This window comes from Podarcis erhardii, assembly GCF_964252035.2.
Source record: "Podarcis erhardii genome assembly, chromosome: 6".
In the NCBI taxonomy this organism is placed as follows: domain Eukaryota; kingdom Metazoa; phylum Chordata; class Lepidosauria; order Squamata; family Lacertidae; genus Podarcis; species Podarcis erhardii.
This window is the reverse complement of record NC_138510.1, coordinates 64,074,747-64,097,571: the sequence shown is the minus strand read 5'-3', so window position 1 is coordinate 64,097,571 and position 22,825 is coordinate 64,074,747. Positions and strand designations below refer to the sequence as shown.

The 22,825-nt window shown below is 44.8% G+C and overlaps 1 protein-coding gene across 1 annotated transcript in view; it reads left to right on the top strand.

Moving 5' to 3' along the window:
- The window catches only part of WLS (Wnt ligand secretion mediator), a 42,669-nt gene extending 24,397 nt beyond the window's left edge, over positions 1-18,272 (top strand). The window contains exons 3-12 of the mRNA XM_081867227.1: positions 5,307-5,431; positions 6,512-6,673; positions 8,414-8,550; positions 8,905-9,073; positions 10,696-10,793; positions 11,089-11,152; positions 13,565-13,708; positions 14,657-14,740; positions 16,104-16,257; positions 17,309-18,272. Of these exons, the coding sequence (XP_081723353.1) occupies positions 5,307-5,431; positions 6,512-6,673; positions 8,414-8,550; positions 8,905-9,073; positions 10,696-10,793; positions 11,089-11,152; positions 13,565-13,708; positions 14,657-14,740; positions 16,104-16,257; positions 17,309-17,418 (1,247 nt within the window). The 3' untranslated portion in view covers positions 17,419-18,272. The remainder of the gene's footprint in view (positions 1-5,306; positions 5,432-6,511; positions 6,674-8,413; positions 8,551-8,904; positions 9,074-10,695; positions 10,794-11,088; positions 11,153-13,564; positions 13,709-14,656; positions 14,741-16,103; positions 16,258-17,308) is intronic.
- Positions 18,273-22,825: the final 4,553 nt, after the last annotated feature.

Sequence of the window (22,825 nt, the reverse complement as noted above, 5' to 3'; positions counted from 1 at the left end):
AATGTCTCCCTGGTCGGATGTCAACACTGCATTATCCATGATCTGGTGGGACGCTTTTTTCCTTGAAAAATACTTTATTTGATATATTATGTCACGTGGATTCTCTTCACATGCAGCAAAATGACTGGGGATTCTAAAGTTTTTGGCTGCTATTGCTGGCCAAGCTAAAGAAATTATAGATGCCAAGCCACTTCTGTGCTGCATGCTTCCTTTTGCCAGGGAAAGGAGCTGAGGAGAGTTGGACATGGGTGCCTGAAGGAGTGTGGTGCACCTCCAGGGAACTGCAGTTATATCCTACCTGCTTTTCCTGTTTCAGAACAGTAAAGACACCGAGGGAGGGTAGCGTTTTTCGCTCTGCATGGCCAAAGCAGCCCAGAGGCCTTGGCTGTATGGCTGCCAAACAGCTCTTGGCCTTTCTCCTGATTGTGGAGGTGGTGAGGTGGCAGGTATCCCCACTCAAAACTTTCCACCTGTGCAGCTTTGAAGTTGGTAGGAAGACTGCTCACTCTCTGTGGTGAGCAGAGTGATTTGGGGTCCAGAAATGGCCTGGCGCTCTCCTACTTCCAAATGATGTGATTAGTATGTACTAGCTGCAAGTCTTGTCATTGTTTGGAATCTCTATTTTTAGATCTATGTGGTGTGAACAAAAGATTTTTGAATGTGTAAAGCTAGAAAGGGAACGGGAAGTGTTTGAAACTACATCTTTACCTGCAAAGGGAGGAAAGCTTTGTGAAATGTTAAGTTGAATTCAGAGGCAAGACTTTGTATACAAATATATATTTTTTTTAAAGGGCGAGTGTCAGAAAATGTATCAAGGATGTTTATTAGTGTCGCGTATAAAAAGGCAATGCTGGTCTTTACTCTTGTTTCACAGGCAAGTTTAGTGCAGTTAGATGTTCCAGCATTTAAAGCTGTCTGACCACACATGAGTGGTTCTGAGGTAAAAGTTTTGTAATACACGTACTGTAACAGTTTTACTTTTGAGTTGCTGAACTGAGAAGGTTTAACAGACAAGATCTACGGTACCCACCAGCAAGCTGTTGTTGCCTCTTAAACACTCCCTACAGCCACCCTTTCTCCCTCCTCTTGAGGACTGAGACTGAAGAATGTGACAAAGGACAGCTTCACATTGGTAGGAGATGAGGAGCTTCCACTTGAGGACTTTTCAGCACCATGGAGTTAAGGAAGAGCTTTTCCAGGAGAGGGGGAAGCAGGAGCGTGCTAGGCTGCTTTAAGTCTTAGCGCAGGGGTCAGCAACCTTTTTCAGCCGTGGGCCAGTCCACCGTCCCTCAGGCCATGTGGTGGGATGGACTATATTTTTTTTTGGAGGGGGGGCGAATTCCTATGCCTCACAAATAACCCAGAAATGCATTTTAAATAAAAGTGCACATTCTACTCATGTAAAAACATGCTGATTCCCGGACTGTCTGCGGGCCGGATTGAGAAGGCGATTGGGCCGCATCCAGACCAAGGGCCTTAGGTTGCCTACCCCTGTCTTAGTGCTTCCCATTTTAGAAACAGTATCCTGCTCTAAACCAGTGGCGTTAACTTATTTATTCGTTTGATTTCTTCTCAGTCCTTCACCAGAAGGCCTCAACAATACAGGATTAAAATGGGTTAAAAGAATTTTCCACCAGAAGAATAGAGTGGGTCCTAACAAACACACACACACACACGTATGTATGTATGTATGTATCAGATGTCAAAGGCCAAGTTATAGAGCTACACAGTCAAAATGCAGTCAGATGTGCCTCTACGGGAAGTGAATTCTGCATCTTAGGGGTTGCCCTCTCCCAGGGTGCTGCCTCATGAACTTCCGTTAAGACCTCCTCTTCTGGTCTTCACACCAGAGAGGATTGGTATAGTCTTTGAGATATTGGGGACCATTTAAGGTTTTAAGCACCTTGAACTGGCCTCAGAAATGAACTGGCAACCAATGGGGCTGTTCTAAAATGGGGACTATGTGAGTAATTGTGGCTTCTGCGTTTTAAACCTCCAAGGGCTGTCCCGGGTAGGGCGTGTTGCAGTAATCTAGTTACTGAGCAAAGACTAGGGTGGACAAATAATCGCTGCCCACAAGGAGGAGGTCTTGTTTTGCGTTGAGGATCTTTTTGCCTAAACAACAGCAAAACTTGCAGCTCTACTGCCAGTACTGTCCTCTATTAAGATTTACAAAAAATAATAATAAATATATGCTGTATGCGTGGCCTGCATTTAGAGTTGTCCCTTATATCTTGCCATGCTAAGAGATCGGAGTAAACTTAATGTATTCAGCTATTACTCATGTAGTGATCTTCGGCATTAAGATTCTCATTTTAAATCTGGAATGTGCAGGTTGTAGATAATCTAGAAGGTTTTGGTTGTTGTTTTTTGGTGGAGGGAGCGAACCAAAAAGCCCTGAAAAAAATGTCATTGCTCCCATGCAGAAGAGAACCACCTCCAAGCGCTGTATAAATAGATGGTCTGAACCACAAAGCACTTCCACACCCGTTCCCAGCACGCTAGATGAGCGTCCCTCCACGTAATCCCAATAAATTATAACTTTGAAACCGGTAACAGATGTCTAAGCCGGCAGAGCTTCAAAGACATTTCTTTCTCAACTGCAGGCCAGGAAGATGCATTTGTGAAGCATGAGGAACAATTGTCTTCTGCTTGGCACTGACTCTTGGGACTAGAAGTCTTAATCGGCTGCAGCTTCTTGCATGTGGAATGTCTCTTGGCGATATATGTAACAAGGCTGAGCTTGCAGATGGATTATATTTATGCCAAATCCAAGTGGTATTTGTGGTCTTGTATAAGAATGACAGCGAAGGTTGTAGTCGGCTGGCTGTAATTTAAGCCAGGCGCAGGTGTTTGTAAACATGTGCCATCTAGGATTCCTGTAGAAATCTGAAGAATGGGGGTAGCTAGGATTGAATCTGCATTAATAATAATAATAATAATAATAATAATAATTTTTTATTTATACCCCGCCCTCCCCAGCCAAGGCCGGGCTCAGAGCGGCTTACAAGCAATAATAAAAACAAGATGAATGATTACAACTTAAAAACAAAAATAAAATACAACATTAAAATAATGGAACATTAAAATATTAAAATGTAGCCTCATCGCAGGAGGAGAAGGGGGAAAAAAAAAGAGAGGGAGGGAGGGAATCAAATTGGCTCCAAGCCAAAGGCCAGGCGGAACAACTCTGTCTTACAGGCCCTGCGGAAAGAAATCAGATCCTGCAGGGCCCTGGTCTCATGAGGCAGAGCGTTCCACCAGGCCGGAGCCAGAGTTGAAAAGGCCCTGGCTCTGGTTGAAGCCAATCTAACTTCCTTAGGGCCCGGGACCACTAGGGTGTTGCTATTTATGGACCTTGAGGTTCTCCGTGGGGCATACCGGGAGAGGCGGTCCCGTAGGTACGAGGGTCCTAGGCCGTGAAGGGCTTTAAAGGTCAAAAGCAGCACCTTAAATCTGACCCTGTACTCCACCGGGAGCCAGTGCAGCTTGAAAAGCACTGGGTGAATATGCTCCCAAGGCAGAGACCCCGTGAGGAGCCTCGCTGCAGCATTCTGTACCCGCTGGAGTTTCTGGGACAGCTTCAAGGGCAGCCCCACGTAGAGCGAATTACAGTAGTCAAGCCTGGAGATGACCGTCGCATGGATCACTGTGGCCAAGTCGGGGCGGGAAAGGTAAGGGACCAACTGCTTGATGCGGCGAAGGTGGAAAAATGTCGCCTTAGCTGTTGCTGTAACCTGCGCCTCCATGGAAAGGGAGGCGTCAAGGATTACACCCAAACTCTTAACGGAAGGCAATGGCACTAATTGGGCCCCCGCAAGAGAAGGCAGTTGGTCCCTCATCCCCATACCATCCCGACCTAGCCATAGGACCTCTGTCTTCGAAGGATTTAGTTTCAATCGGCTCCCACGAAACCATCCAGCCACAGCTTCCAAGCATCTGGTCAGTGTGTTTGGGGTCGAGTCGGTGTGCCCATCCATCAGCAGATAGAGCTGAGTGTCATCAGCATATTGGTGACAGCCCAGCCCAAAGCTCCGTATAATCTGGGCAAGGGAGCGCATAAAGATGTTAAAAAGCATCGGGGAGAGAATTGCGCCCTGTGGCACTCCACACACCAAGGAGTGGCGCGACGACATTTCCCTCCCTAGTGCCACCCTCTGTCCCCGACCAGAGATAAAAGAGCACAACCAGTTACGGGCTATGCCCTGTATCCCCACGTCTGCGAGGCGGTGGTCCAGAAGAACCATGTCAAAGGCTGCTGACAAATCTAAAAGGATCAGCTGTCCTGACCCGCCTCGATCCAGTTGTCTACGGAGATCATCTGTTAGGGCAACCAGAGCCGTCTCCGTCCCAAAACCAGGACGGAAACCGGACTGAAATGGATCTAATGCCGATTAAAGAGCTTAGAAGGAATTCCCAGGGATGTATGTTCCCTTCTGCTTTGGGGGTAGTGGGGAGGAAGGAGTTTTGTCCCTGCCAGCAGCTAAGAATTACGGAGTGCGAAAGTCGCTTGATTGGGTTTCTAATTCTGTCACAATCAATAGAACATTTTGACCACATCCACACCATACATTTAAAACAAACTCATTCCACTTTTAAGAGTCATGACTCCCCCCCCCCCCGAAATATAGAGATGGACAGTGTTCTCAAAGCTACCAGCATGAGTTTGACCAAACTGCGGGAGGCAGTGGAAGACAGGAGTGCCTGGTGTGCTCTGGTCCATGGGGCCACGAAGAGTTGGATATGACTAAACAACAACAACAAATGGAATGTTTCTAAGAGCCTGAGGATTTATGACTTGGGAAGCCAAACTATGGCTTTACAGGGCCCAGACAAGCTTGTACACCACTTTGCAGCTCAACAGCAAGCCCAGGTTCGAACAGCACACCAAGTGAAACCTTGGCTTTGCTGGGTGTGGCAGTGACCACAGGACCAGGGAAGGAGCACAGAGGCTGCAGACTCCCCTGGGAGCCCCACATGGTCCCAGGAAGCTTACATTGTTGTAAGAATCTAGGCCAATGTGTAGAGCTGTGAAAAAGGGCTCCATTCTAAATCATGTACACAGCAAGGATTAGACTTTATCCCAGAGCATCATGGATCTAACAGCCTGGATTTTTTTCTTTCAAATGAGAAACAAGTAAACTTTATGTATAATCTAATCGCCCCAATGAGCGATTTTGTATGTCGCGTTGGGTTGCCTTGGGCAAGATAAAGTGACTTAGCAGATTTTAATAATAATTTTATCCTGCTTTTCATGCTCTGCCTGCTTCTTTCTGTAACAAGTTTTGATTGCTTTGTTCTTACAGAAGAAAACGCAGAAATTATGCTTGATGTGTCCCTAGCGTACCGTGACGACATGAGCGAGGAGTGGGTAGAAATGGCACATGAAGTTGAGACCCGAAAGCTAAAATGTAAATTTGGAGCTCCAAAAGTAGGTTCCTTCTGGTTCTTGTTGGATATCGCTAGGATTTTCGGGTTGTTGTTGTTGTTTTTTAAACAACATTCCCAAAAGACTTTATGTAACTTTTGCTTTCAAAAACATGCAACACTTAGGTTCTTTCCCCCCATTTTTACACAAGTCCTATATAACACTTGGTTGTAATAAAACCTCAAATTGGTTTACAAAGAAAGAATAAAACAATAAAAATATCAGTAAAAACAAAGAGCTATTTAAAATGTTCAAAAAACAATTTAAAGTCCGCGATAAGCTGTTCCAAGAGCCTGCCTGCACAGTATCTGTTAGAGAAAATCTTCTTGAACCTGCTAGTGTAAGAGCTTTGGAAAAGCAGGTATTCCCTTGATGTCAAGATGTGTGTTCATCAGGCTTTAAATTGGATATTTGCTAAAGATAACTGCTGTCCCCATGAGATTGTGCTTTGGCTTTTCAGTATGATCTTTAGGTCTCCCATCTTAGACAAAATGGGGTTTGGAGAACATCTCTTGTGAGCACACAAAGTGTACCCCCACTTCCTGGGAGACTTTACTCTGTCCATAAGTTATGAACAAGTTCTCCTGCTACGTCATGGTTTACGAAGTAAATAGCAGAACAGTTTGCAGCAAAATCAACAAAGGATTATTATTATTATTATTATTATTTTAAACTGTTTGCATGATGCAAACATCCTGCACTCCTTTTGGATGTGGCATTGGACTTCCCATGTATTGAATGTATTGTTTTCACAGATGTTCATGGGACTGGCAAGAATATTTTCCCCATCAATACTTGTACCAGCTGATTTTTGAACGTTTAGTTACCATTTGTGGAAGGCAAAATTATTGAGGGGAAAGTATTAGTTAAATGTATTTCTTTTACATTTCACGCATCCTAAGCCTAAGCTAATGGTATGGGAAGAGCGGGGGGGGGGGTGTTTTTTTAAAAGAAACATCTCCATCTCTCGTTACCCTCCTGAGCTAAAATAATCTGCCATTTTACAAAACATAGACATTTTTAAGAGCACTTGAAAAACCAATGCTGACAGTTGTCTCTTTCCCTCTCCTGGTGTTCCAATAGACTATAGAGAATGAAGGCAAGTTCTATGATTGTGAGGTGCTTCCATTCATGGAGATTGGAACTGTTGCTCACAAATTCTACCTTATCAATATCCGTCTACCTGTGAATGAAAGGGAACGCATCAATGTGGGAATTGGAGAAATCAAAGATATCAGTCTAGTGGTAAGTGCTCCCTTCAAACTTAAATGCAACTGTAATTGCTAGGGTGTCAAAACATATTTTGTGCGGGATAGCCTTTGGAAGGTGGAGACTCTTAACTTCTGATTTGTTGAATGGAATAAGATAGGAACATTAGAAAGATGGGTACTGGTGGCATACCACAACCACCATAATGGGCAACCCTGCCAAGATACCACCCAAGTATTTTTTTGCCAGCTTTCTTTTTATTTAAAAAAGTGTGTAAATCAGTCGTGCATGCTGCTCTGCTCTAGGGAATTTTGGGTAAGTTAACAGCAAAGTGAGCATGTAATAATCCTGTTTATGCACCTCCAAAATCCATGTGTAATAATTCCACTCATGCAAGTAAAGCAGTCCCCCCCCATTGCTTTTAACCTCCTGTTAACTAATTTGACAGTAAACGGATCAAGAAGCCAGAGTTGTCAACCAACAGACTAATAGTTCATTAGACAACAGGCTAATGAATTAACTCTCTGGGATGTTTTGATTCTGCTTAAAGATTCTTTTTCATGTTACGGGCATTCAAGAGAACTAAGCCACAGTTTTATAGTATGAATGAAACAAGCACAGATGTGGCTTCCTGAGTCTTGCTTTAAGAAAGAACCAGATTACCAAAAATATGACTCCTTTGCACTCTACAAAGAGTGCATGAAGTTAACAGCTTCTTCAAAACGAAGTGACGGTGTATAATTAGGCAGTTTGTCTGGAATGCTGTCCCTGCTCAGAGCCTCATTCTTCCCTGGGGATTTCTCCCTCTGTCATTGCTCCAGCTATTATCCTCCCCTTCCCCCACTGCATTAACTAGCTTGTCACTTGCTGTGCTAGGAATGGCTCTCTTGATTGCCAGCAATTCCGCCTGGCCACCAGCCTTTGCCTGTCACATGCCGTCTGCCTTTGGGTGAAAGTGTGCAAATTCCACTGGAGAAACAGGTCTCTGGAGGAACTAAAGCAGGGGGGTGGGGAAGGGATATTGAGAAAAATAGGTATACCGGGACTGGATTACAACTGAGGGTCTTAAGTATGGGTCTCATTTTGATCCTCTCGTTAGGACTATCTGATATGGAAGTTAATATTCCCCCCATAAAAAATTATTGATGTTTTTCATAATACAATACAATAAAAAGCTAATCTAAATTGAAAGAAAGAAAAACAAAATGCAAAGTCGTCTTCTCAAAGGTAGATCTTGAACTCTTGTCTCACACAGAAAGGGGTGGGCTCGCCAAGCTCCTCCTGGGAGCTTTCTTTTCTTCTCCCAGCCTCTCTCCTCCCACCCCAGTATCTTCCCTTTCCTGCCTCTCACACACAGGGTCTTTCACCAGCCAGCCATTACCTTCATGTGTGTACAATTCCCTCAGTGACTCAGAGTAGACACACACACACGGAAAAGAGAAGAAAGAAGATAAAAACAATGAAAGAATGAAAGAAGAAAACAAAGAGAGAAACTACTTCCGATTCTTTGCCGGTTACATATAAAAAGATTATTCAAAATATTTGCTCCAGGACGAAGTTAATCTGTTTGTTACAATATTTTCATGATTAAGTGGCTAATTGAAGAACTTGCTTCATGTGCTCGGCTTCTTCACAGGGCTTTCTTCCTTCCCCAAATATAGTTGTTACTTGAGCTTCACGATGTTTGTTGCAAGGTGTTGTAGTTAATGTCAAATGGATCTTAATGTTGGGAAAGGGAAGAAAGGCAGCGTTTTCAATTTGCTCTCTCTTCTCCAGGGTATCCATCAGAACGGAGGGTTTACAAAGGTGTGGTTTGCGATGAAAACCTTCCTTACTCCGAGCATCTTCATCATCATGATTTGGTACTGGAGGCGGATCATGATGATGACGCGACCACCTGTGCTCCTGGAAAAGTGAGTAAAGATAGATGACACAGGTGTAGCCTCCTGAATCTTGCTTTAAGGAGGAACCCTATTACCAAAGCTACGAATCCTTTGCTCTCTGCAAAGAGTGCATTAAGTTATAGCTTCTTTGAAAAGAAGTCAGGTGGCCAGTGTATAATTGGAGAGAGTGTGTGGAATGTTGACTCTGCTCAGAGCTCTCCTCCTTCCCTTTCGATCCCCCCCTCTGGCATTTCTCCTTCCCCATCCCCAACACTACATTATTAAATCCCTCACAAATTTTTCATTGGGGTGAATGCAGCAGCAGTTTCTCTGAAAGGGAGCACTGAAAGCACTGTTGTTGTTGTTGTTGTTGTTGTTATCCAGAGTTATCTTTGCTCTTGGGATCTCTATGACCTTCATAAATATTCCAGTAGAGTGGTTTTCTATTGGATTTGACTGGACGTGGATGTTGCTATTTGGAGACATTCGCCAAGGAATCTTCTACGCTATGCTTTTGTCCTTTTGGATCATCTTCTGTGGAGAGCATATGATGGTGGGTATGATCGTTTCTGGGCGTAATACTGTTTGTGTATGTGTGTATTTTTTATTGGCGATGGAGAAAGTATTTTAAGAGGGTTTTCTTCCCCCTTTCTGTAGAATAAAGGCAGGCAATCAGAAACATAGGATGAATGAATGAGGGGGTTTTTAGTTCATGGATTTGAAGCAATGAGAAGGTAATTCTGTAAGCCGTATCAGGTGGGCAGAGCAATCCTAACCCTGGCCTGGCAGCAGCAGGGCATGAAGGAGCCACATGGCTTCCACCGCATCCAAAGCCCCACTGCTAATGATGTCTGGGATAAGGGGCTGGTAGAAACCCTGCTTCATTCTGCACTATCCTGGAACTGGGGTGGCAGTCGGGGCCCAAATTGTGCCAGATGCCATCACAAATGGATCCCGGGTCATCTCAGTCCCGCTTCACCCTCAGAGATGGTGTTGAGGAACTAGCACTATTTCAAAGTGTGCTTCAGTAATACTCTTCACCTGCTTGAGTGGCACATTGGTTACACAGGTTAAATCATTCTTATTGTTTCTTTCCTACTGGTTATCTCCCACCTTGGGAGCTCTACATGGGGCTACCTTTGAAAGTGACATGGAAACTACAACTAAATCCAGAATGTGGCAGCAAAATGGTGACTGGGAGTGGCTGCTGAGACCACATAATACCAGTCCTGAAAGACCTACATTGGCTCCGTTTCCAAGCACAATTCAAAGTGTTGGTGCTGTAAATTGTATGAATGCTAAGAAAGATGTAAGATTTGTAATAACACGGCTCCAACAAATTAGTAATAAGGAATATAAATTTGAATGTAATTGAAAGAAAAGACAAATTTTGGATAAATAATATTTCAAATTAAGATCTCAAAAGTGTGATTTAAATTCTAAAATTTGAGATTTAATATTGGATAACTATATGATATGAATGGAAACAAGTAAATAATTTGCTAGCAAAATTTGTGAGTTCAGATTGCAGGAACAAGAGATGTGAGGAAGTCCAAAGAGGAGAATGAAATGTGGAAATTTGAAAAGACTATGTTATTATGTATGTTTTTTGTTTATTGTCTAAAAAACTTTAATAAATATTATTAAAAAAACAAAAAACAAAGTGTTGGTGCTGACCTTTAAAGCCCTAAACGGCTTTGGCTCAGTATAAATAAATGAGTGTCTCCTCCCCCATCATACACTGAGATCCAGCGCCGAGGGCCTTCTGGCAGTTTCCTCCTTGTGAGATGTGAGGTTCCAGGGAGCCAGGCAGAGGGCCTTCTCAGTAGTGGCGCCGGCCCTGTGGAACGCCCTCCCACCAGATGTCAAGGAAATAAACAACTATCTGACTTTTAGAAGACATCTGAAGGCAGCCCTGTTTAGGGAAGTTTTTGATGTTCTATCTCTTCTTCTTCTTCTTCTTCTTCTTCTTCTTCTTCTTCTTCTTCTTCTTCTTCTTCCTCCTCCTCCTCCTCCTCCTCCTCCTCCTCCTCCTCCTCCTCCTCCTCCTCCTCCTCCTGTATTATTATTATTCTGTTGGTAGCCACCCAGATGGGCAGGGTGTAAATAATAAATTATTATTATTTTTGCTACCCATTTGCAAATCATTCTGCTGTCTCCTAATTTTATTTTTAGGATCAGAGTGAACGAAACCATTTCTCCGCTTACTGGAAACAAGTTGGACCAATAGCTGTGGGCGCATTCTGCCTCTTTGTCTTTGACATGTGTGAGAGGTAACTGGAGACTTTTTATTTTTACGAGGGTTCACATAATCTTAATGTGTTTGGTTTTAGTTTTTTTTAGTTCTCAAAAGCGGCTTATGATAATAAGAAAATTATTAATGCCAGAACACTGTTCCAGCTGTAAATGTTCTTTGAATTTTTCCAATATATAGAGTCAAGCTTTGCTTGCATGAAACCAACAGAGCACTGCTCTGCCTCTGGTCCTTCCAGATCTCAAGGGGAATTGCTGCCTTATTGTATACTTTGCCGTGTGTAATTTAATCTTCTTGTTCCTTTCAATTTCCAGAGGGGTACAATTAAAAAATCCGTTCTACAGTATCTGGACCACAGATGTTGGCACTGAACTGGCTGTATCCTTTCGCTGTTCGCATCAACAAAAGCTGTGTGTTTTGCTTGTCATAGGGTATTGGGAAAGGGGCTGCATTTTCTTCAGGGACTTTCTGAACATACTGAAAAACCTGTTGACATGGCCAAACTGATAGGAACTTTTCACATAAATATTATGGACCACCTCTGGTATCCTTTGAATGTATTTCATGAATTTGGCAATTGATTTGATGATGATTCTCCTGCAGAGGCTCCTTTCTGTGGGGATGTTACTAGAACAAGAAACAAGCATGTTGTTGGTTGTCTACCCAGGTAGCTAGTTGGAGGACACAAAAGTGACTAGACTTATCAAGCTACAAGGGCGGTGATAAAAGTTGAATGGCTTTGCTGTTCTTTTAAGCTTGCAGACTGAATCAGGAACAGGTAAACTTCAGGCTTGTGGAATCCACTTGCTTTTGGGGTGGGGGTACAGTGGTATCTCGGGTTAAGAACTTAATTCGTTCTGGAGGTCCATTCTTAAACTGAAACTGTTCTTAACCTGAGGTACCACTTTAGCTAATGGAGCCTCCCACTGCCACTGCACCACCGGAGCACGATTTCTGTTCTCATCCTGAAGCAAAGTTCTTAACCCAAGGTACTATTTCTGGGTTAGCGGAGTCTGTACCCTGAAGCGTCTGTAACCTGAAGCTTATGTAACCCGAGGTACCACGGTATTCTTGTTTGGGTTATTTTTGCTTGAACCTTAAGGTTTGCCAACCATACCTGCTCAAGAGAGCAGACATACACTGAGAGTTAAGGGCCAGGTCACATTCTCAGCCCAGCAATCTTGTTTCTAGCACAACAAGGTGGCGCTGGGGTCTAAACCGTTGAGCCTCTTGGGCTTGCTGATCAGAAGGTTGGCAGTTCCAATCCGCGGGACAGGGTCAGCTCCCATTGCTCTGTCCCGGCTTCTGCCACCTAGCAGTTCGAAAGCATACTAGCGCAAGTAGATAAATAGGTACCACTACTGTGGGAAGGTAAATGACATTTCCATGTGCTCTGGCTTCTGTCAGTGCCCCGTTGTGCCAGAAGCGGTTTAGCCATGCTGGCCACATGAACCGGAAAGCTGAGCACCGCAACCCATAGTTGCCTTTGACTAGACTTAACTGTCTAGGGGTCATTTACCTTTACCTGTTGTAGCACAACAGCAGACATCCACTCCCTACCTACCTCCCATGGTTTTCCCTACCATGCCTTTTGTTTCTGCAGCCGAACTTTTTGTGCAGCAGGCTTGTTGTTACTAAGCAATTGGGAGTCGGAGCCAATTTGCTGGAAATTTCCCAGAGTTCTTCTGGATCTCCTTTTGTCCTCATACTGCTTGTCTTTGTGTGCCTCCCCTCCTGTTTTTATATTTTTAAATATTTTGTTTTTCTGGCATGCCTGTGAACCTAAAAACATTTCTGCTGAGCTTGCTCATTTTTGGAAACCGCATGCCTGGGCCAGAAGCACTTTCAAACGGTCGCTAAATTCTTACTAGGCTAATGTTCTGCTCTGGCTACCTTGCACCCCTCCTTGCAACAGGCCTTTCCTTAAGATTGCAAGGTGGCTGCTGCTTCTGAGCATCTTCTCTGTGTTCCAGCAGAATAGAGCTGACAATTCCAGCTGAGGTTGTTTTAGCCTCCTGACATTTTCAATATTTTATCCCACATTAATGCCTTGTCAAGAGCCAAGGGGAACAATAACAGCATATCAGGTCTGGGACTTCCTGTATGTTCTGCCTCATTTTTACACGCTTAGTAAATGGAGCACGCCCCCCCCCCCCCCGGTTATCCTTAAGAACAGAGCCATGTTGTGTTAACTTCACAAAGCCAACTGAATTGCCCGTTGTTGCTGTGCTCGTCCAGGGGGGAGGTTACCGTGGGGCGAGGTCCAGGACCTGAGTCGAGGGTCGGCAGACAGTCCTCCACGGGCGAAGCAGGGTCCACAGCAAGGAGCCGGGCAAGGACAGGAACTCTGGGGGAACCAGACTGGGTGCTGGCCGAAACAGCTCTTCAACAACGTTGCTCCCGCAACCTGGGACCGGGCTGACTGGCCTTTATCTTCTCTAAGGCCAGACCCACCTCTCCTGGCCTTAAGGCGAGCACTCCTCCTGGGAGAAACCAGTTCCCTTCGCCTCTCTGCCCTGAGCCTCTGCAGTTCAGGAGAGGCTGAAGGGTTACTGGACCCAGTAACCTCTGGAGCCAGAGTGGATTCACCTGGTGCCTGCTCCTGAGGATCCGGCACAGGTGCAGGCGCTTCAGAATCAAGGCCCTGCCCCAGTTCAGCCGGCCCTGGAGGCGGGGACTCCTGTGCAGGCTGGGATTCCTCCAGTTCAGCCTCTGAATCAGATTCCCAGGCCATCACAGTTGCTGTCTCCGCCTCGTGTGTATGTCAAGTAACTTAACTTTACTGCTCAGATGGCATTTATTATCGTTGCCGGAATATGCCTCTGCCTCTACTTCTTGTTCCTGTGTTTCATGGTGTTTCAAGTGTTCAGAAATATCAGCGGCAAGCAATCCAGCCTCCCAGCAATGAGCAAAGTGCGCAGGCTTCACTATGAGGTAAGGAGCCTGAGCAGTAATGTCTTCTTTTTAAAAGGCCACTTTGCATCAATATTCTGATCAGGTTACTAGTGAATTGTAACCAAAGAGCAGAGCTTGTTTTGCCACTAACAAGAGCTTTGCGGGGAGAAGATACAGGATGGTTTTAACAGTGCCAAGTCTGGACATGGTTGAAAAACCACTGTCCTGGGCATTACTGAAGGCATTATTCTCCCCATCCCCCCCCCCAAAAGCCACCTGATTACATAGAAACTAGAATCCTGGGATTCCGCAAAGCAGAATTTCACAAAGAGAAGAGTTGCAGTGGCGAATAAGCTTTCCCAGTGAGTGATTTCCATTGTGCCACTGCTCAAGCAATTGTCCCGGGAGCCCCTTCCCCTTCCTTCATTCCATGGCCATGTTTTTCAAGCTTTGCATTGGTAGCGGCTAGTAGGGCAGTGTGGGAGCTCAGTGTGATGCCTTCCCAATGTGGGTGTGTCGCTGCCCGTTGTAGAGCAGGGAGGCAGCAGGTAGCACAGTGCAGACACAGCAGAACCATTTGGCTGCTCCCCTCTAGCTCACCTGCCCTCCTTTATTGGTAATGGGCAGCAGCAGTGCATTGGGAAGCCAGGGAAGCCACACCGCCCTGCCCTGTGCTGGGTGAAGGGTCCAGCACTTGCCGTGGTCATCTTATATCCCTCTCTTCTTACCCCCCATCGAGATGCTGCCAGGCAGCAAGGGTTAAACATTTTGTATGTTGAATGCTCACCAAGCCAAAGCTTTAAGGGTGGTGAGCAAAACAAAGGCTTATCCTATCAGAAGAGATCAAGATATTGACAGCAAAGTTCTTTGAGACTAAAGGTGCTGACCTGACTGTCTCACTCTTGCTTGCTTTCCCAGTAATCTTTGAAATATTTGAAGCTACATTCCCCCTAACCACACACTTTTTACGTTTCTGTGTCTCCCTAGGGGCTGATTTTCAGATTCAAGTTCTTGATGCTAATCACATTAGCTTGTGCAGCCATGACCATAATATTTTTCATTGTCAGTCAGGTGAGTATCCTAAAAATGACTTTCCACAGAGGTGTTCCCCCCCCCCCAAAAAAAAAAATTTCTACGTGGTGGTTGGGCTGTGGCCTTTTAAAACCCGCTGGAGAAACTTTATGGTGCTTTTGGGTAAGGGCTTTCATCTGGTCCTTCACTAATTACCTGTTGGAATCAACAAATAACCTTTGTATTCAGGATTGGGGTTGCTTATTCTTCCGAGACAAGACTGATTTGGAGCTTTAACCATGTAGCGGAGATGTTGGAGAGCTACGTGTTCCCCTACGAAGTGTTCCCCTACGAAACATTTACCCACACTGCATTGCTTCCAGGGGCAGCACAATGCATTGTGCCACCTGAAATGGGGCCCCTACATCTCCTCCTGCCCCCAGCTGGCAAAACTGGGGGTACTCCACTCTTCTCCACCTGCTTGCTGCTGACAAAGCACAGATGCTCCCTTACTAAGAAACGGCTCCTTCTTCCAAGTGACACACTGCAGCCAATGTCACCCGGAAAGTGCCAGTGCCTCTGCTGCTTTGCTGCAGTGGCGATAAATTACAGTTTGAAACGCCGTTAAGGCAATTTTAAACTATAACATGCCATTGGCTGTGCTGCAGATGCCGTCACCTGCCATTTGTTACGGGTGCTGAAAGTTGTTTGAAGACCTTTCCTTTTCCCTTCACACAGCTACAATTCCCATAATTCCCTGGGAAGAAGGATTGACCGTCAGCAAAAATTTTCAGCAGGAGGCCAGTCCACTGTCCCTCAGACCTTGCGGGGGGCGGGGCGGTAGACTATATTTTGAAAATAAAAATAAAAATGAACAAATTCCTATGCCCTACAAATGCATTTTAAATAAAAGATGCATTTTAAATAAAAGGACACATTCTACTCATGTAAAAACAGGTTGATTCCCGGACCGTCCACGGGCCGGATTTAGAAGGCGATAGGGCCGGATCCGCCCCCCCCCCCGGGCCTTAGTTTGCCTACCCATGGTTAAGACACTCTTAAGAAGTGTAGTTCTGTGAGGGGAATTGAAGTCTCCTAACAACTAACTATCGTGTGAGTGTGGTTGTAGTGCGTGGCCAGCTCTGCAGGTGTCAAATGGTGCATACAATTCCACCGCCTGAGCCACGTGGCCCATCATGGTTCAAGATAGGATTGGCCCTGTTTCCTTTTCTTCTAGTCATTGTATGTAGAGAAAGCAAACCAGTAAGGTCACGCCTAGGAATGAGGACTCTGGAAAAGGAATGGGAGTTGCGATTTCCAACACGGAAAGGGGCGTTTCTCTTAAGGATATGGTTGGGATTCAGTTGTTTTTCCTGCTTGCTCTGTTCCTCACTTGGTTTTACCTTCTCTTTCTCCTGGGTAGGTGACCGAAGGCAGCTGGAAATGGGGTGACTACACCGTCCAAGTGAACAGTGCCTTTTTCACAGGGATCTACGGGATGTGGAATCTTTACGTCTTTGCTCTGATGTTCTTGTATGCTCCCTCACACAAAAACTACGTCGAAGAGCAATCGAACGGTGGGCTGATGCAGCAGTGGCTTGGGTTGAAGTCACCTCACTATTTTTTTTTAAGAAGACGGGGGCTTCTGTGTTTTAAGTCTGGGTATCCTCTCATTGGTAGCCTAGTTGTATTGGTAGCATGGAGTTGTGACTGCTAATGACTGTTCCTATGTTGAGGGTAGCCGAGGAAAACCTATATGGCGGTTTTGGGGATCATTCTGCCTCCTGTTCTAATCATGAAGGGTTTCCCATAGGCATTGGGTGAGAACAGGATGCTAGACTTAGATGAGCCACTGACTGATAAAGCAGGCTCTCTCCTATGTTTCTTTGAGTGTAAGGTGTGTGGAAGTTGTTTTGTAATTGCTGGTCGATCTCCGGGTGATGGGCAGTGTTGCCACCAAGGCAGTGGCAAAAAGGCTTTCTCTCCCTTGTCCCACCCCTTCTAAAGGAGGCTGCTGAGATGGTGGGGGGAAACCAGGAGTTGATTTTTTTGTAACAGAACTGTTAAGCCCCTGTACAGAAAACAAAATCCCGAGCTGAGCATGTATTCAGACAGAAACCCACTTTTCCTTTAGTGACATGTAGGCCTGCCCTAAAAAGTTAATTGCCAGAAGCATTCAGGGCTACAAGCCATGATTAAGTCCATGCTGGTTTGGTATTTGAGGTATATTATTTCTCAACTGGCTCTATTTCACCTCAAAGTTTTAGTTAAAATAGTAGAACCCTTTAACCTAAAGTCTGCCTGTGCCCAGTTGTGGCTAGATCATTGTGACCCAGAAATAGCATGTGGAATCACCTCTTTTGGCTTGTACTGATCGTGTGGACTGATCAGTTTAAGGATGTGTTCTTATGTACCAAATCCTGCCTCAGACAGAACTCTCAAAGGCAATTCCTGAATTAAATCTCTGCTTTAAAGTTTGATGCAGACTTTAAAAAAGGTGTTCCCTTACTGCCAGCTTTTCAAAAAGAATATTCTCTTCCAAAGGCCTCATGGAGGCCTGGTCCGTGACTGTCCTCATGCCAAGACTGAGCTTTTGTCTGAAACATGGCTTTATTTTATTTTTTTCAGGAGACCTGGGAGTAAACAGCGGAGAAGAGCTTCAGCTCACTACCACCATAACCCACGTGGACGGACCGACAGAGGTTTACAAACTGGCTCGCAAGGAAGCCCAGGAGTAACCACTAAAGCAGGACTCATCAGGCACAAACTGTGGGTGACACATGGAAAGGGTGATGATCTGTGTCTAAAATCATCCCTAAAGTGCCTGGCACTGATGGGGCATTTTCACGGAACGGTGGCAACCTGGTGGAAATGCTGCTTTGATAGTAGTGTATCTTTCTTTTGACTTTTCCCCCCCACGACACTCTTTAGTTTGTCTTGGGTGTTAACTGCAGAAGGTGGGGTGGGGGATGATTGAGAGTGAGAATTGATGTATGGAAAGGAGAGGTGCCAGTTTCCATGTAGGACCTTTGATTTAATACCTTACTCATTACCCACACACCTGCTGCTCCTTCTGATATAGGGACATGATTGGGAAACAGAGTTTGAATACTTTGTGCTTCCCCAAGTCAAGGTTTTTTTATTCCACACTCCCAAAACCTACGTTTAGAACCATTTTTTGTTCTTTATTTATATCACACGTAATGGTTAACATTTACATGCTTTAATAAGCACATTCATGACTTCTTTTCTAGTCTAGTGTAAAACTACTTTTTGTAAAGTTTTGGTACAAATAAGGTCATTTCAGCTTTAAGTCGGGCTATTTGTGTGCAAGTGTGGGCGTGTGGGTGGGCGTGCGTGCTGTGAATACTAACAAGTCTATCTGGTGTAGATATCTTTTTATATGCCCCAAGAATCCCTGTTTACTTGTATGATACATAACCCACGGAGGTGAAAGGGCTGTTCGCGTGCACTGTTTAATTCTTTTGTTCTGTTTCTATTCCTTTTCTTTTTTAAAATAAATGCTCCATGTAACTTGGGGAATACTGTAGATCTTTTTTTTATATATACTATGAATAAAATATACAAATAAGTCTGGCTTTTGCTTATTTATTTATTTATTGGTAGGGAAACATATAAGCAAATGCTGCTGCTCTGTTTTAAGCTGTCTCCTTAAATCTACCTGTGGAAAGGAGTGGAAAAGAGAATGCTGACATCTGCTGGAAATTGGGTGCATTCCAGTGGACCATTGCCCCCGCATAGGTTCAGAACTGTAAACTTAAGTCAAGTAAATGGATGGTGATGAGCGTGTGTGTTTGTGTGTGTGTGATCTTTCATTGGGCCAAGCAGCATTCCCCTTTTTTGTCTCTCTCACAGAGCTGGACTCACGTTTTCTGGAGAAGAAAGAAGGGGATCCCTTTATCATCAAGGGGTGGGGAGAGAGCAGGAAGTTGTGCAAACTCTGCAGGACGACTTGTGCAAGCAGCCAAGTCTCAACTTTCCCTCCAGCTCTTAGTGATGTAATTCAGTTTAACCCACACCGTCTCGAAGACAAAGAGAAGGCTACAACCCAAGCATTATCTTCCGCACAATTGTAGGTCTGTAGAGGATAGTCAAATAATAAACAGGGGACAGCCACTACCTCCACACACACCCCCACCCAAGATGAGCCCTCTCCCAGAGGGGAATAGCACATGTGGCTTTGCTCTCCATGTGTTTATGATGTTGTGGAGGATGTATTAAATTTATAGCCTGCCTTGCCTTCAAGGAGCTCAGGGTTTCATGGTTCTCTCTCTGTGTGTTTTCATCCTTGCAGCAACCCTGTGAAGTGGGCTAGTTAGAGAGTGACTGGCCCAAGCGCGCGCACTCTCTCTCACTCTCTCTCTCACTCACACACACACACACACACACACACACACACAATATCTTAATGTCTGAATTCTGGCAAGCAATGCCTGCTGAAATTGCTTCTGCACAGCTCTCCAAGGTTCAGGGGCTGCCCTGTCACATGGAATCAGAAGTCGGCTACTTTGTGCCAAGATCACACCTCACCAGGAAGGCTGTTCTGCTATATCCATGGAGAAACGTAACTGCATTTTGTGGTTGCTAGGCAATAACCAAAAGGTATGGGTAAGGATAAGAAGCAAGATGGGGGGAAGTGGCAAGGAACAAGAAGGCTCACACTGCAGAGGTCTGACAGCTTAGATTTTGCTGCACCAGAGGCTAGCAGGGGACCCTATCCTGAGCACGTAAACGCCCAGGGTTTGCTAGCAGTCTTTCTGAAAACCTGAACATATCCAAATTATGAACTGTAGGCTGATTATCGTTCTTGCACCGTATCCTTGTGCATTTAAAGCTGGACCATGCTGCTTCGAAGCAGTATCATTGCCTCTAAACAGCCACAACCCCACCCCCCAAATAAATCTTGGGAAGTATAGTCCTAAGTGTTGCTATTCCTACCCCCAAACAACAATTCCCAGACTGGTATAATCACCATTCCCTCTTCCCAAGAAACACTAGGTTTTAGTGCCAGAGCCCAGCCCTGACACATGTACAGAACATAAGAGCATTTTCAAGCATGTGCAGAGTGCCATTCTCTGAGCACAGCACAGCAGCATTTATCTCCCAACATTTCCCTTTATGAGAGGGAAGCTCTACATCTTCCTTCTTCAATAGTCACTGGAAATGTGTGGAGGCAATGAAGCAAGAGTTTGAGGACTGCTGCTCCTTTTCACTATTCTGCAGTAACGGCATATATTTCCAAGAGGCATCATCTCCCCCCAAATTTGCAGACTGCAAAATACGCAGTTATGTTTGGGGTATTCTGAAGCACCTGCCTACTTTACCCAGTTTCCAACCCATCCTCCAGCTAAATCCCTATGTCTAAATGAGTTTGTTTTCCCCCCCAAGGAAAAAAGACTCCTGGAAATCAAACCAAATAGATGCGTCTCTGTTCCAAAGAACTTTATGTCTTCTAGCTGCCTATCTTGATTTGGGAAATCTGATTTAAAAATTAGTGACTCATCCTGCAAGTCAAAGCTGTTTGCTGCCATCTGCTGGCAGCAGGGTAGTGTAACCTGGGATTTAAAATGAAACCAACACAAAAGGGAGTTTTATATTGTCAGGCAAAAATACCTTATTGCATACCGTCCAACATTTCCCTGATGATAATAAGGATGCCCCATTCCATAATGATAACTTTACTATTTATACCCCACACATCTTGCTGGGTAATCCCAGCCACCCTGGGCAGCTTCCAGCATATATAAAAGCAAAATAAAGCGTTAAGACGTTAAAAAAACCAAAAACCTTCCCTATACAGGATTGCATTCAGACGGCTCGGGGGTTGGATAACTCCATACCCTCCAACATTTCTGCAATGAAAGTAGGGGCATCCTAAGGAAAAGTAGGACAATCAGAAATCGGGATGGCGTCCCTAAACCAGGGACCTCCCTGGAAAACAGAGACACTTGGAAGGGTCCGCTATTGTGGTGATTGGGTTTAGAAAGTTTAAGGGTCACTTCTATAGTGCAGGAAGAACATGTGGTTTAATTTGGAGTGTAAATGTGGAACTCCCTCCTCCAAATGTGGATCCTTGGGTAGTCCCTGCATACAACTGTTGAGCTGGGGAAATGGAAGAGGGAAGGACATAGCTGAAGGGTGGAACCCTGCACTGGGCATCTTGTTTCGGTTTCCGGTTGTTTTTGTGAACGTAAGAGACCTGCTGGATCAGAGGAAAGGTCCAGCATCTTGCTGCCCACTCTTGCCCAACCAGTGGTCTTCAAGGAGTCCACAAGCAGGGCTTGGAAGCAATAGCTGCCTTCCACTGTTCCTCCTCTTTTAGCCTCAAAATGTGAGCCTGTTACTAGTTTAAGCCAATTCATTTATTTCTTTTTGTATTGATTTGCATTTGTATCCCATGCGTGAACTCAATTTTAGAAGAGTTACAGGAAGAAAACAAACAAAACCTGGAGCTCCCATGCAGCCATAATGTACTAGTAGCCGTCTGTGGATCAATTTGTTATCCAGCTTGAGAACCTATCGTAACTTCTCTTATGGCAGTGAGTTCCACCAGTTCATTGGGGGTTAGGCTACATGACCCTTGAGGGTCCGTCCCAACTCCATGGTTTTATGAGTGGTCACAATATTATTATTATTATTAATAATAATAATAGAATTTATATACTGCCCTATACCTGGGGATCTCAGGGTGGTTCACAGAATAAAATCAAGATATAAAATCACAAAATATAAAAACAACAACCCAATAAAAAACCCAAAAAAACCACATTTTAAAAGGGTGTTGGATGTCAATAAAATCAACCAAAGGCCTGGTTAAAAAGGAATGTTTTTGCCTGGTGCCTAAAGGTGTAGAATGAAGGTGCTAGGTGAACTTCCCTGGGGAGAGTATTCCACAGATGGGGAGCCACTGCAGAGAAGGCCCGTTCTCGTGTTGCCACCCTCTGAACCTCTTGAGGAGGGGGCACACAAAAGAGGGCCTCAGAGGATGATCTCAGGGTCCAGGTAGGTTCATATGGAAAGAGGAGATCCTTGAGGTATTGCAGTCCTGAGCCGCATATTGCATTATGTGTATCAGCGCAACAGCTCTAAAGTAGCTTGAGCTAAAGGTTACTGAGTTCCCACAACACGGAGCAGAGATTCAAACTAGTTGGCGTCCCCTGCTCAAAAACCACCACTATCCACTGCATCACCTTGGATTCCCAGCTATGCTGCATGTCATTTCCTTTCCAGAAATCATTCTTTTTAAAACTGTTCGTTCATTAGAAAGGCCTCTTGCCTGACAGAAGTGCTTTGGGCTTTTTCTGTTGTTGCAGCTGCAAAACCTCTGAGTGCTCTCCACATTTTCCATCGATGGGACTTAATGTGGCCGCATTAGTGTCAAGAGGCGGTATTATTGCTACTGAGCCCAAGGGATAGGAAGTGTTATGAAGCCAAATGAATATTTTTAAACCATTTTACACAACCCCCCCCCCCAATTATAAAAGAGGCCACCTCTAGCTAAGCACCATCAGCCCCTGCAAGGCTTTTGGGCATAGAAGCCAGCCTTCTGAGTAATTATTTGATGCCCTGATTCAGAAACCTTTGTTGGAATCAGAAATATTTTAACAGAGTAGACCATCTAGTGGTGAGATGGGAGAATGATGGGTACAGCTGCCTGATGTGTGCTTGTTTTCTTCTCAGCATCTTATGGAGGAGTTGCCAGGTTACATACTGAGTCTACAAGTTTGAATCCCTTAGTTAAGTCTCTGCATGCCTAGTCAGAGGTATTCAGTGGAACTGACTCCTGGGAAGTGGGCAGAAGATTGCAGCCTCAGTAGCCATAAAATGGCCTGTCCTTTAGAAAAACAAAAAACTGCTTTCTCCAAGGAATTGTATTGTTTGCATCAATCAAAGAAGGGCAGGGAACGGATGAAGGAAGTTGGTGAACTTGCAGCTGCTGCAGGTCCAGCTTCTCTGGAAGATGTAGATACGCAGTGTCAGTCTCCAGGATGCAACCTAGCAACCTGAGCTAAAAAGGAAGGAAGCAATAGGTGCGCAAAGTATATTGTGAAACCCAACGCACTTGGAGTTAAAAATACACTCTCCGGCAGAGAATATTTCATTCACAGAAAGCTTCCATCAGTA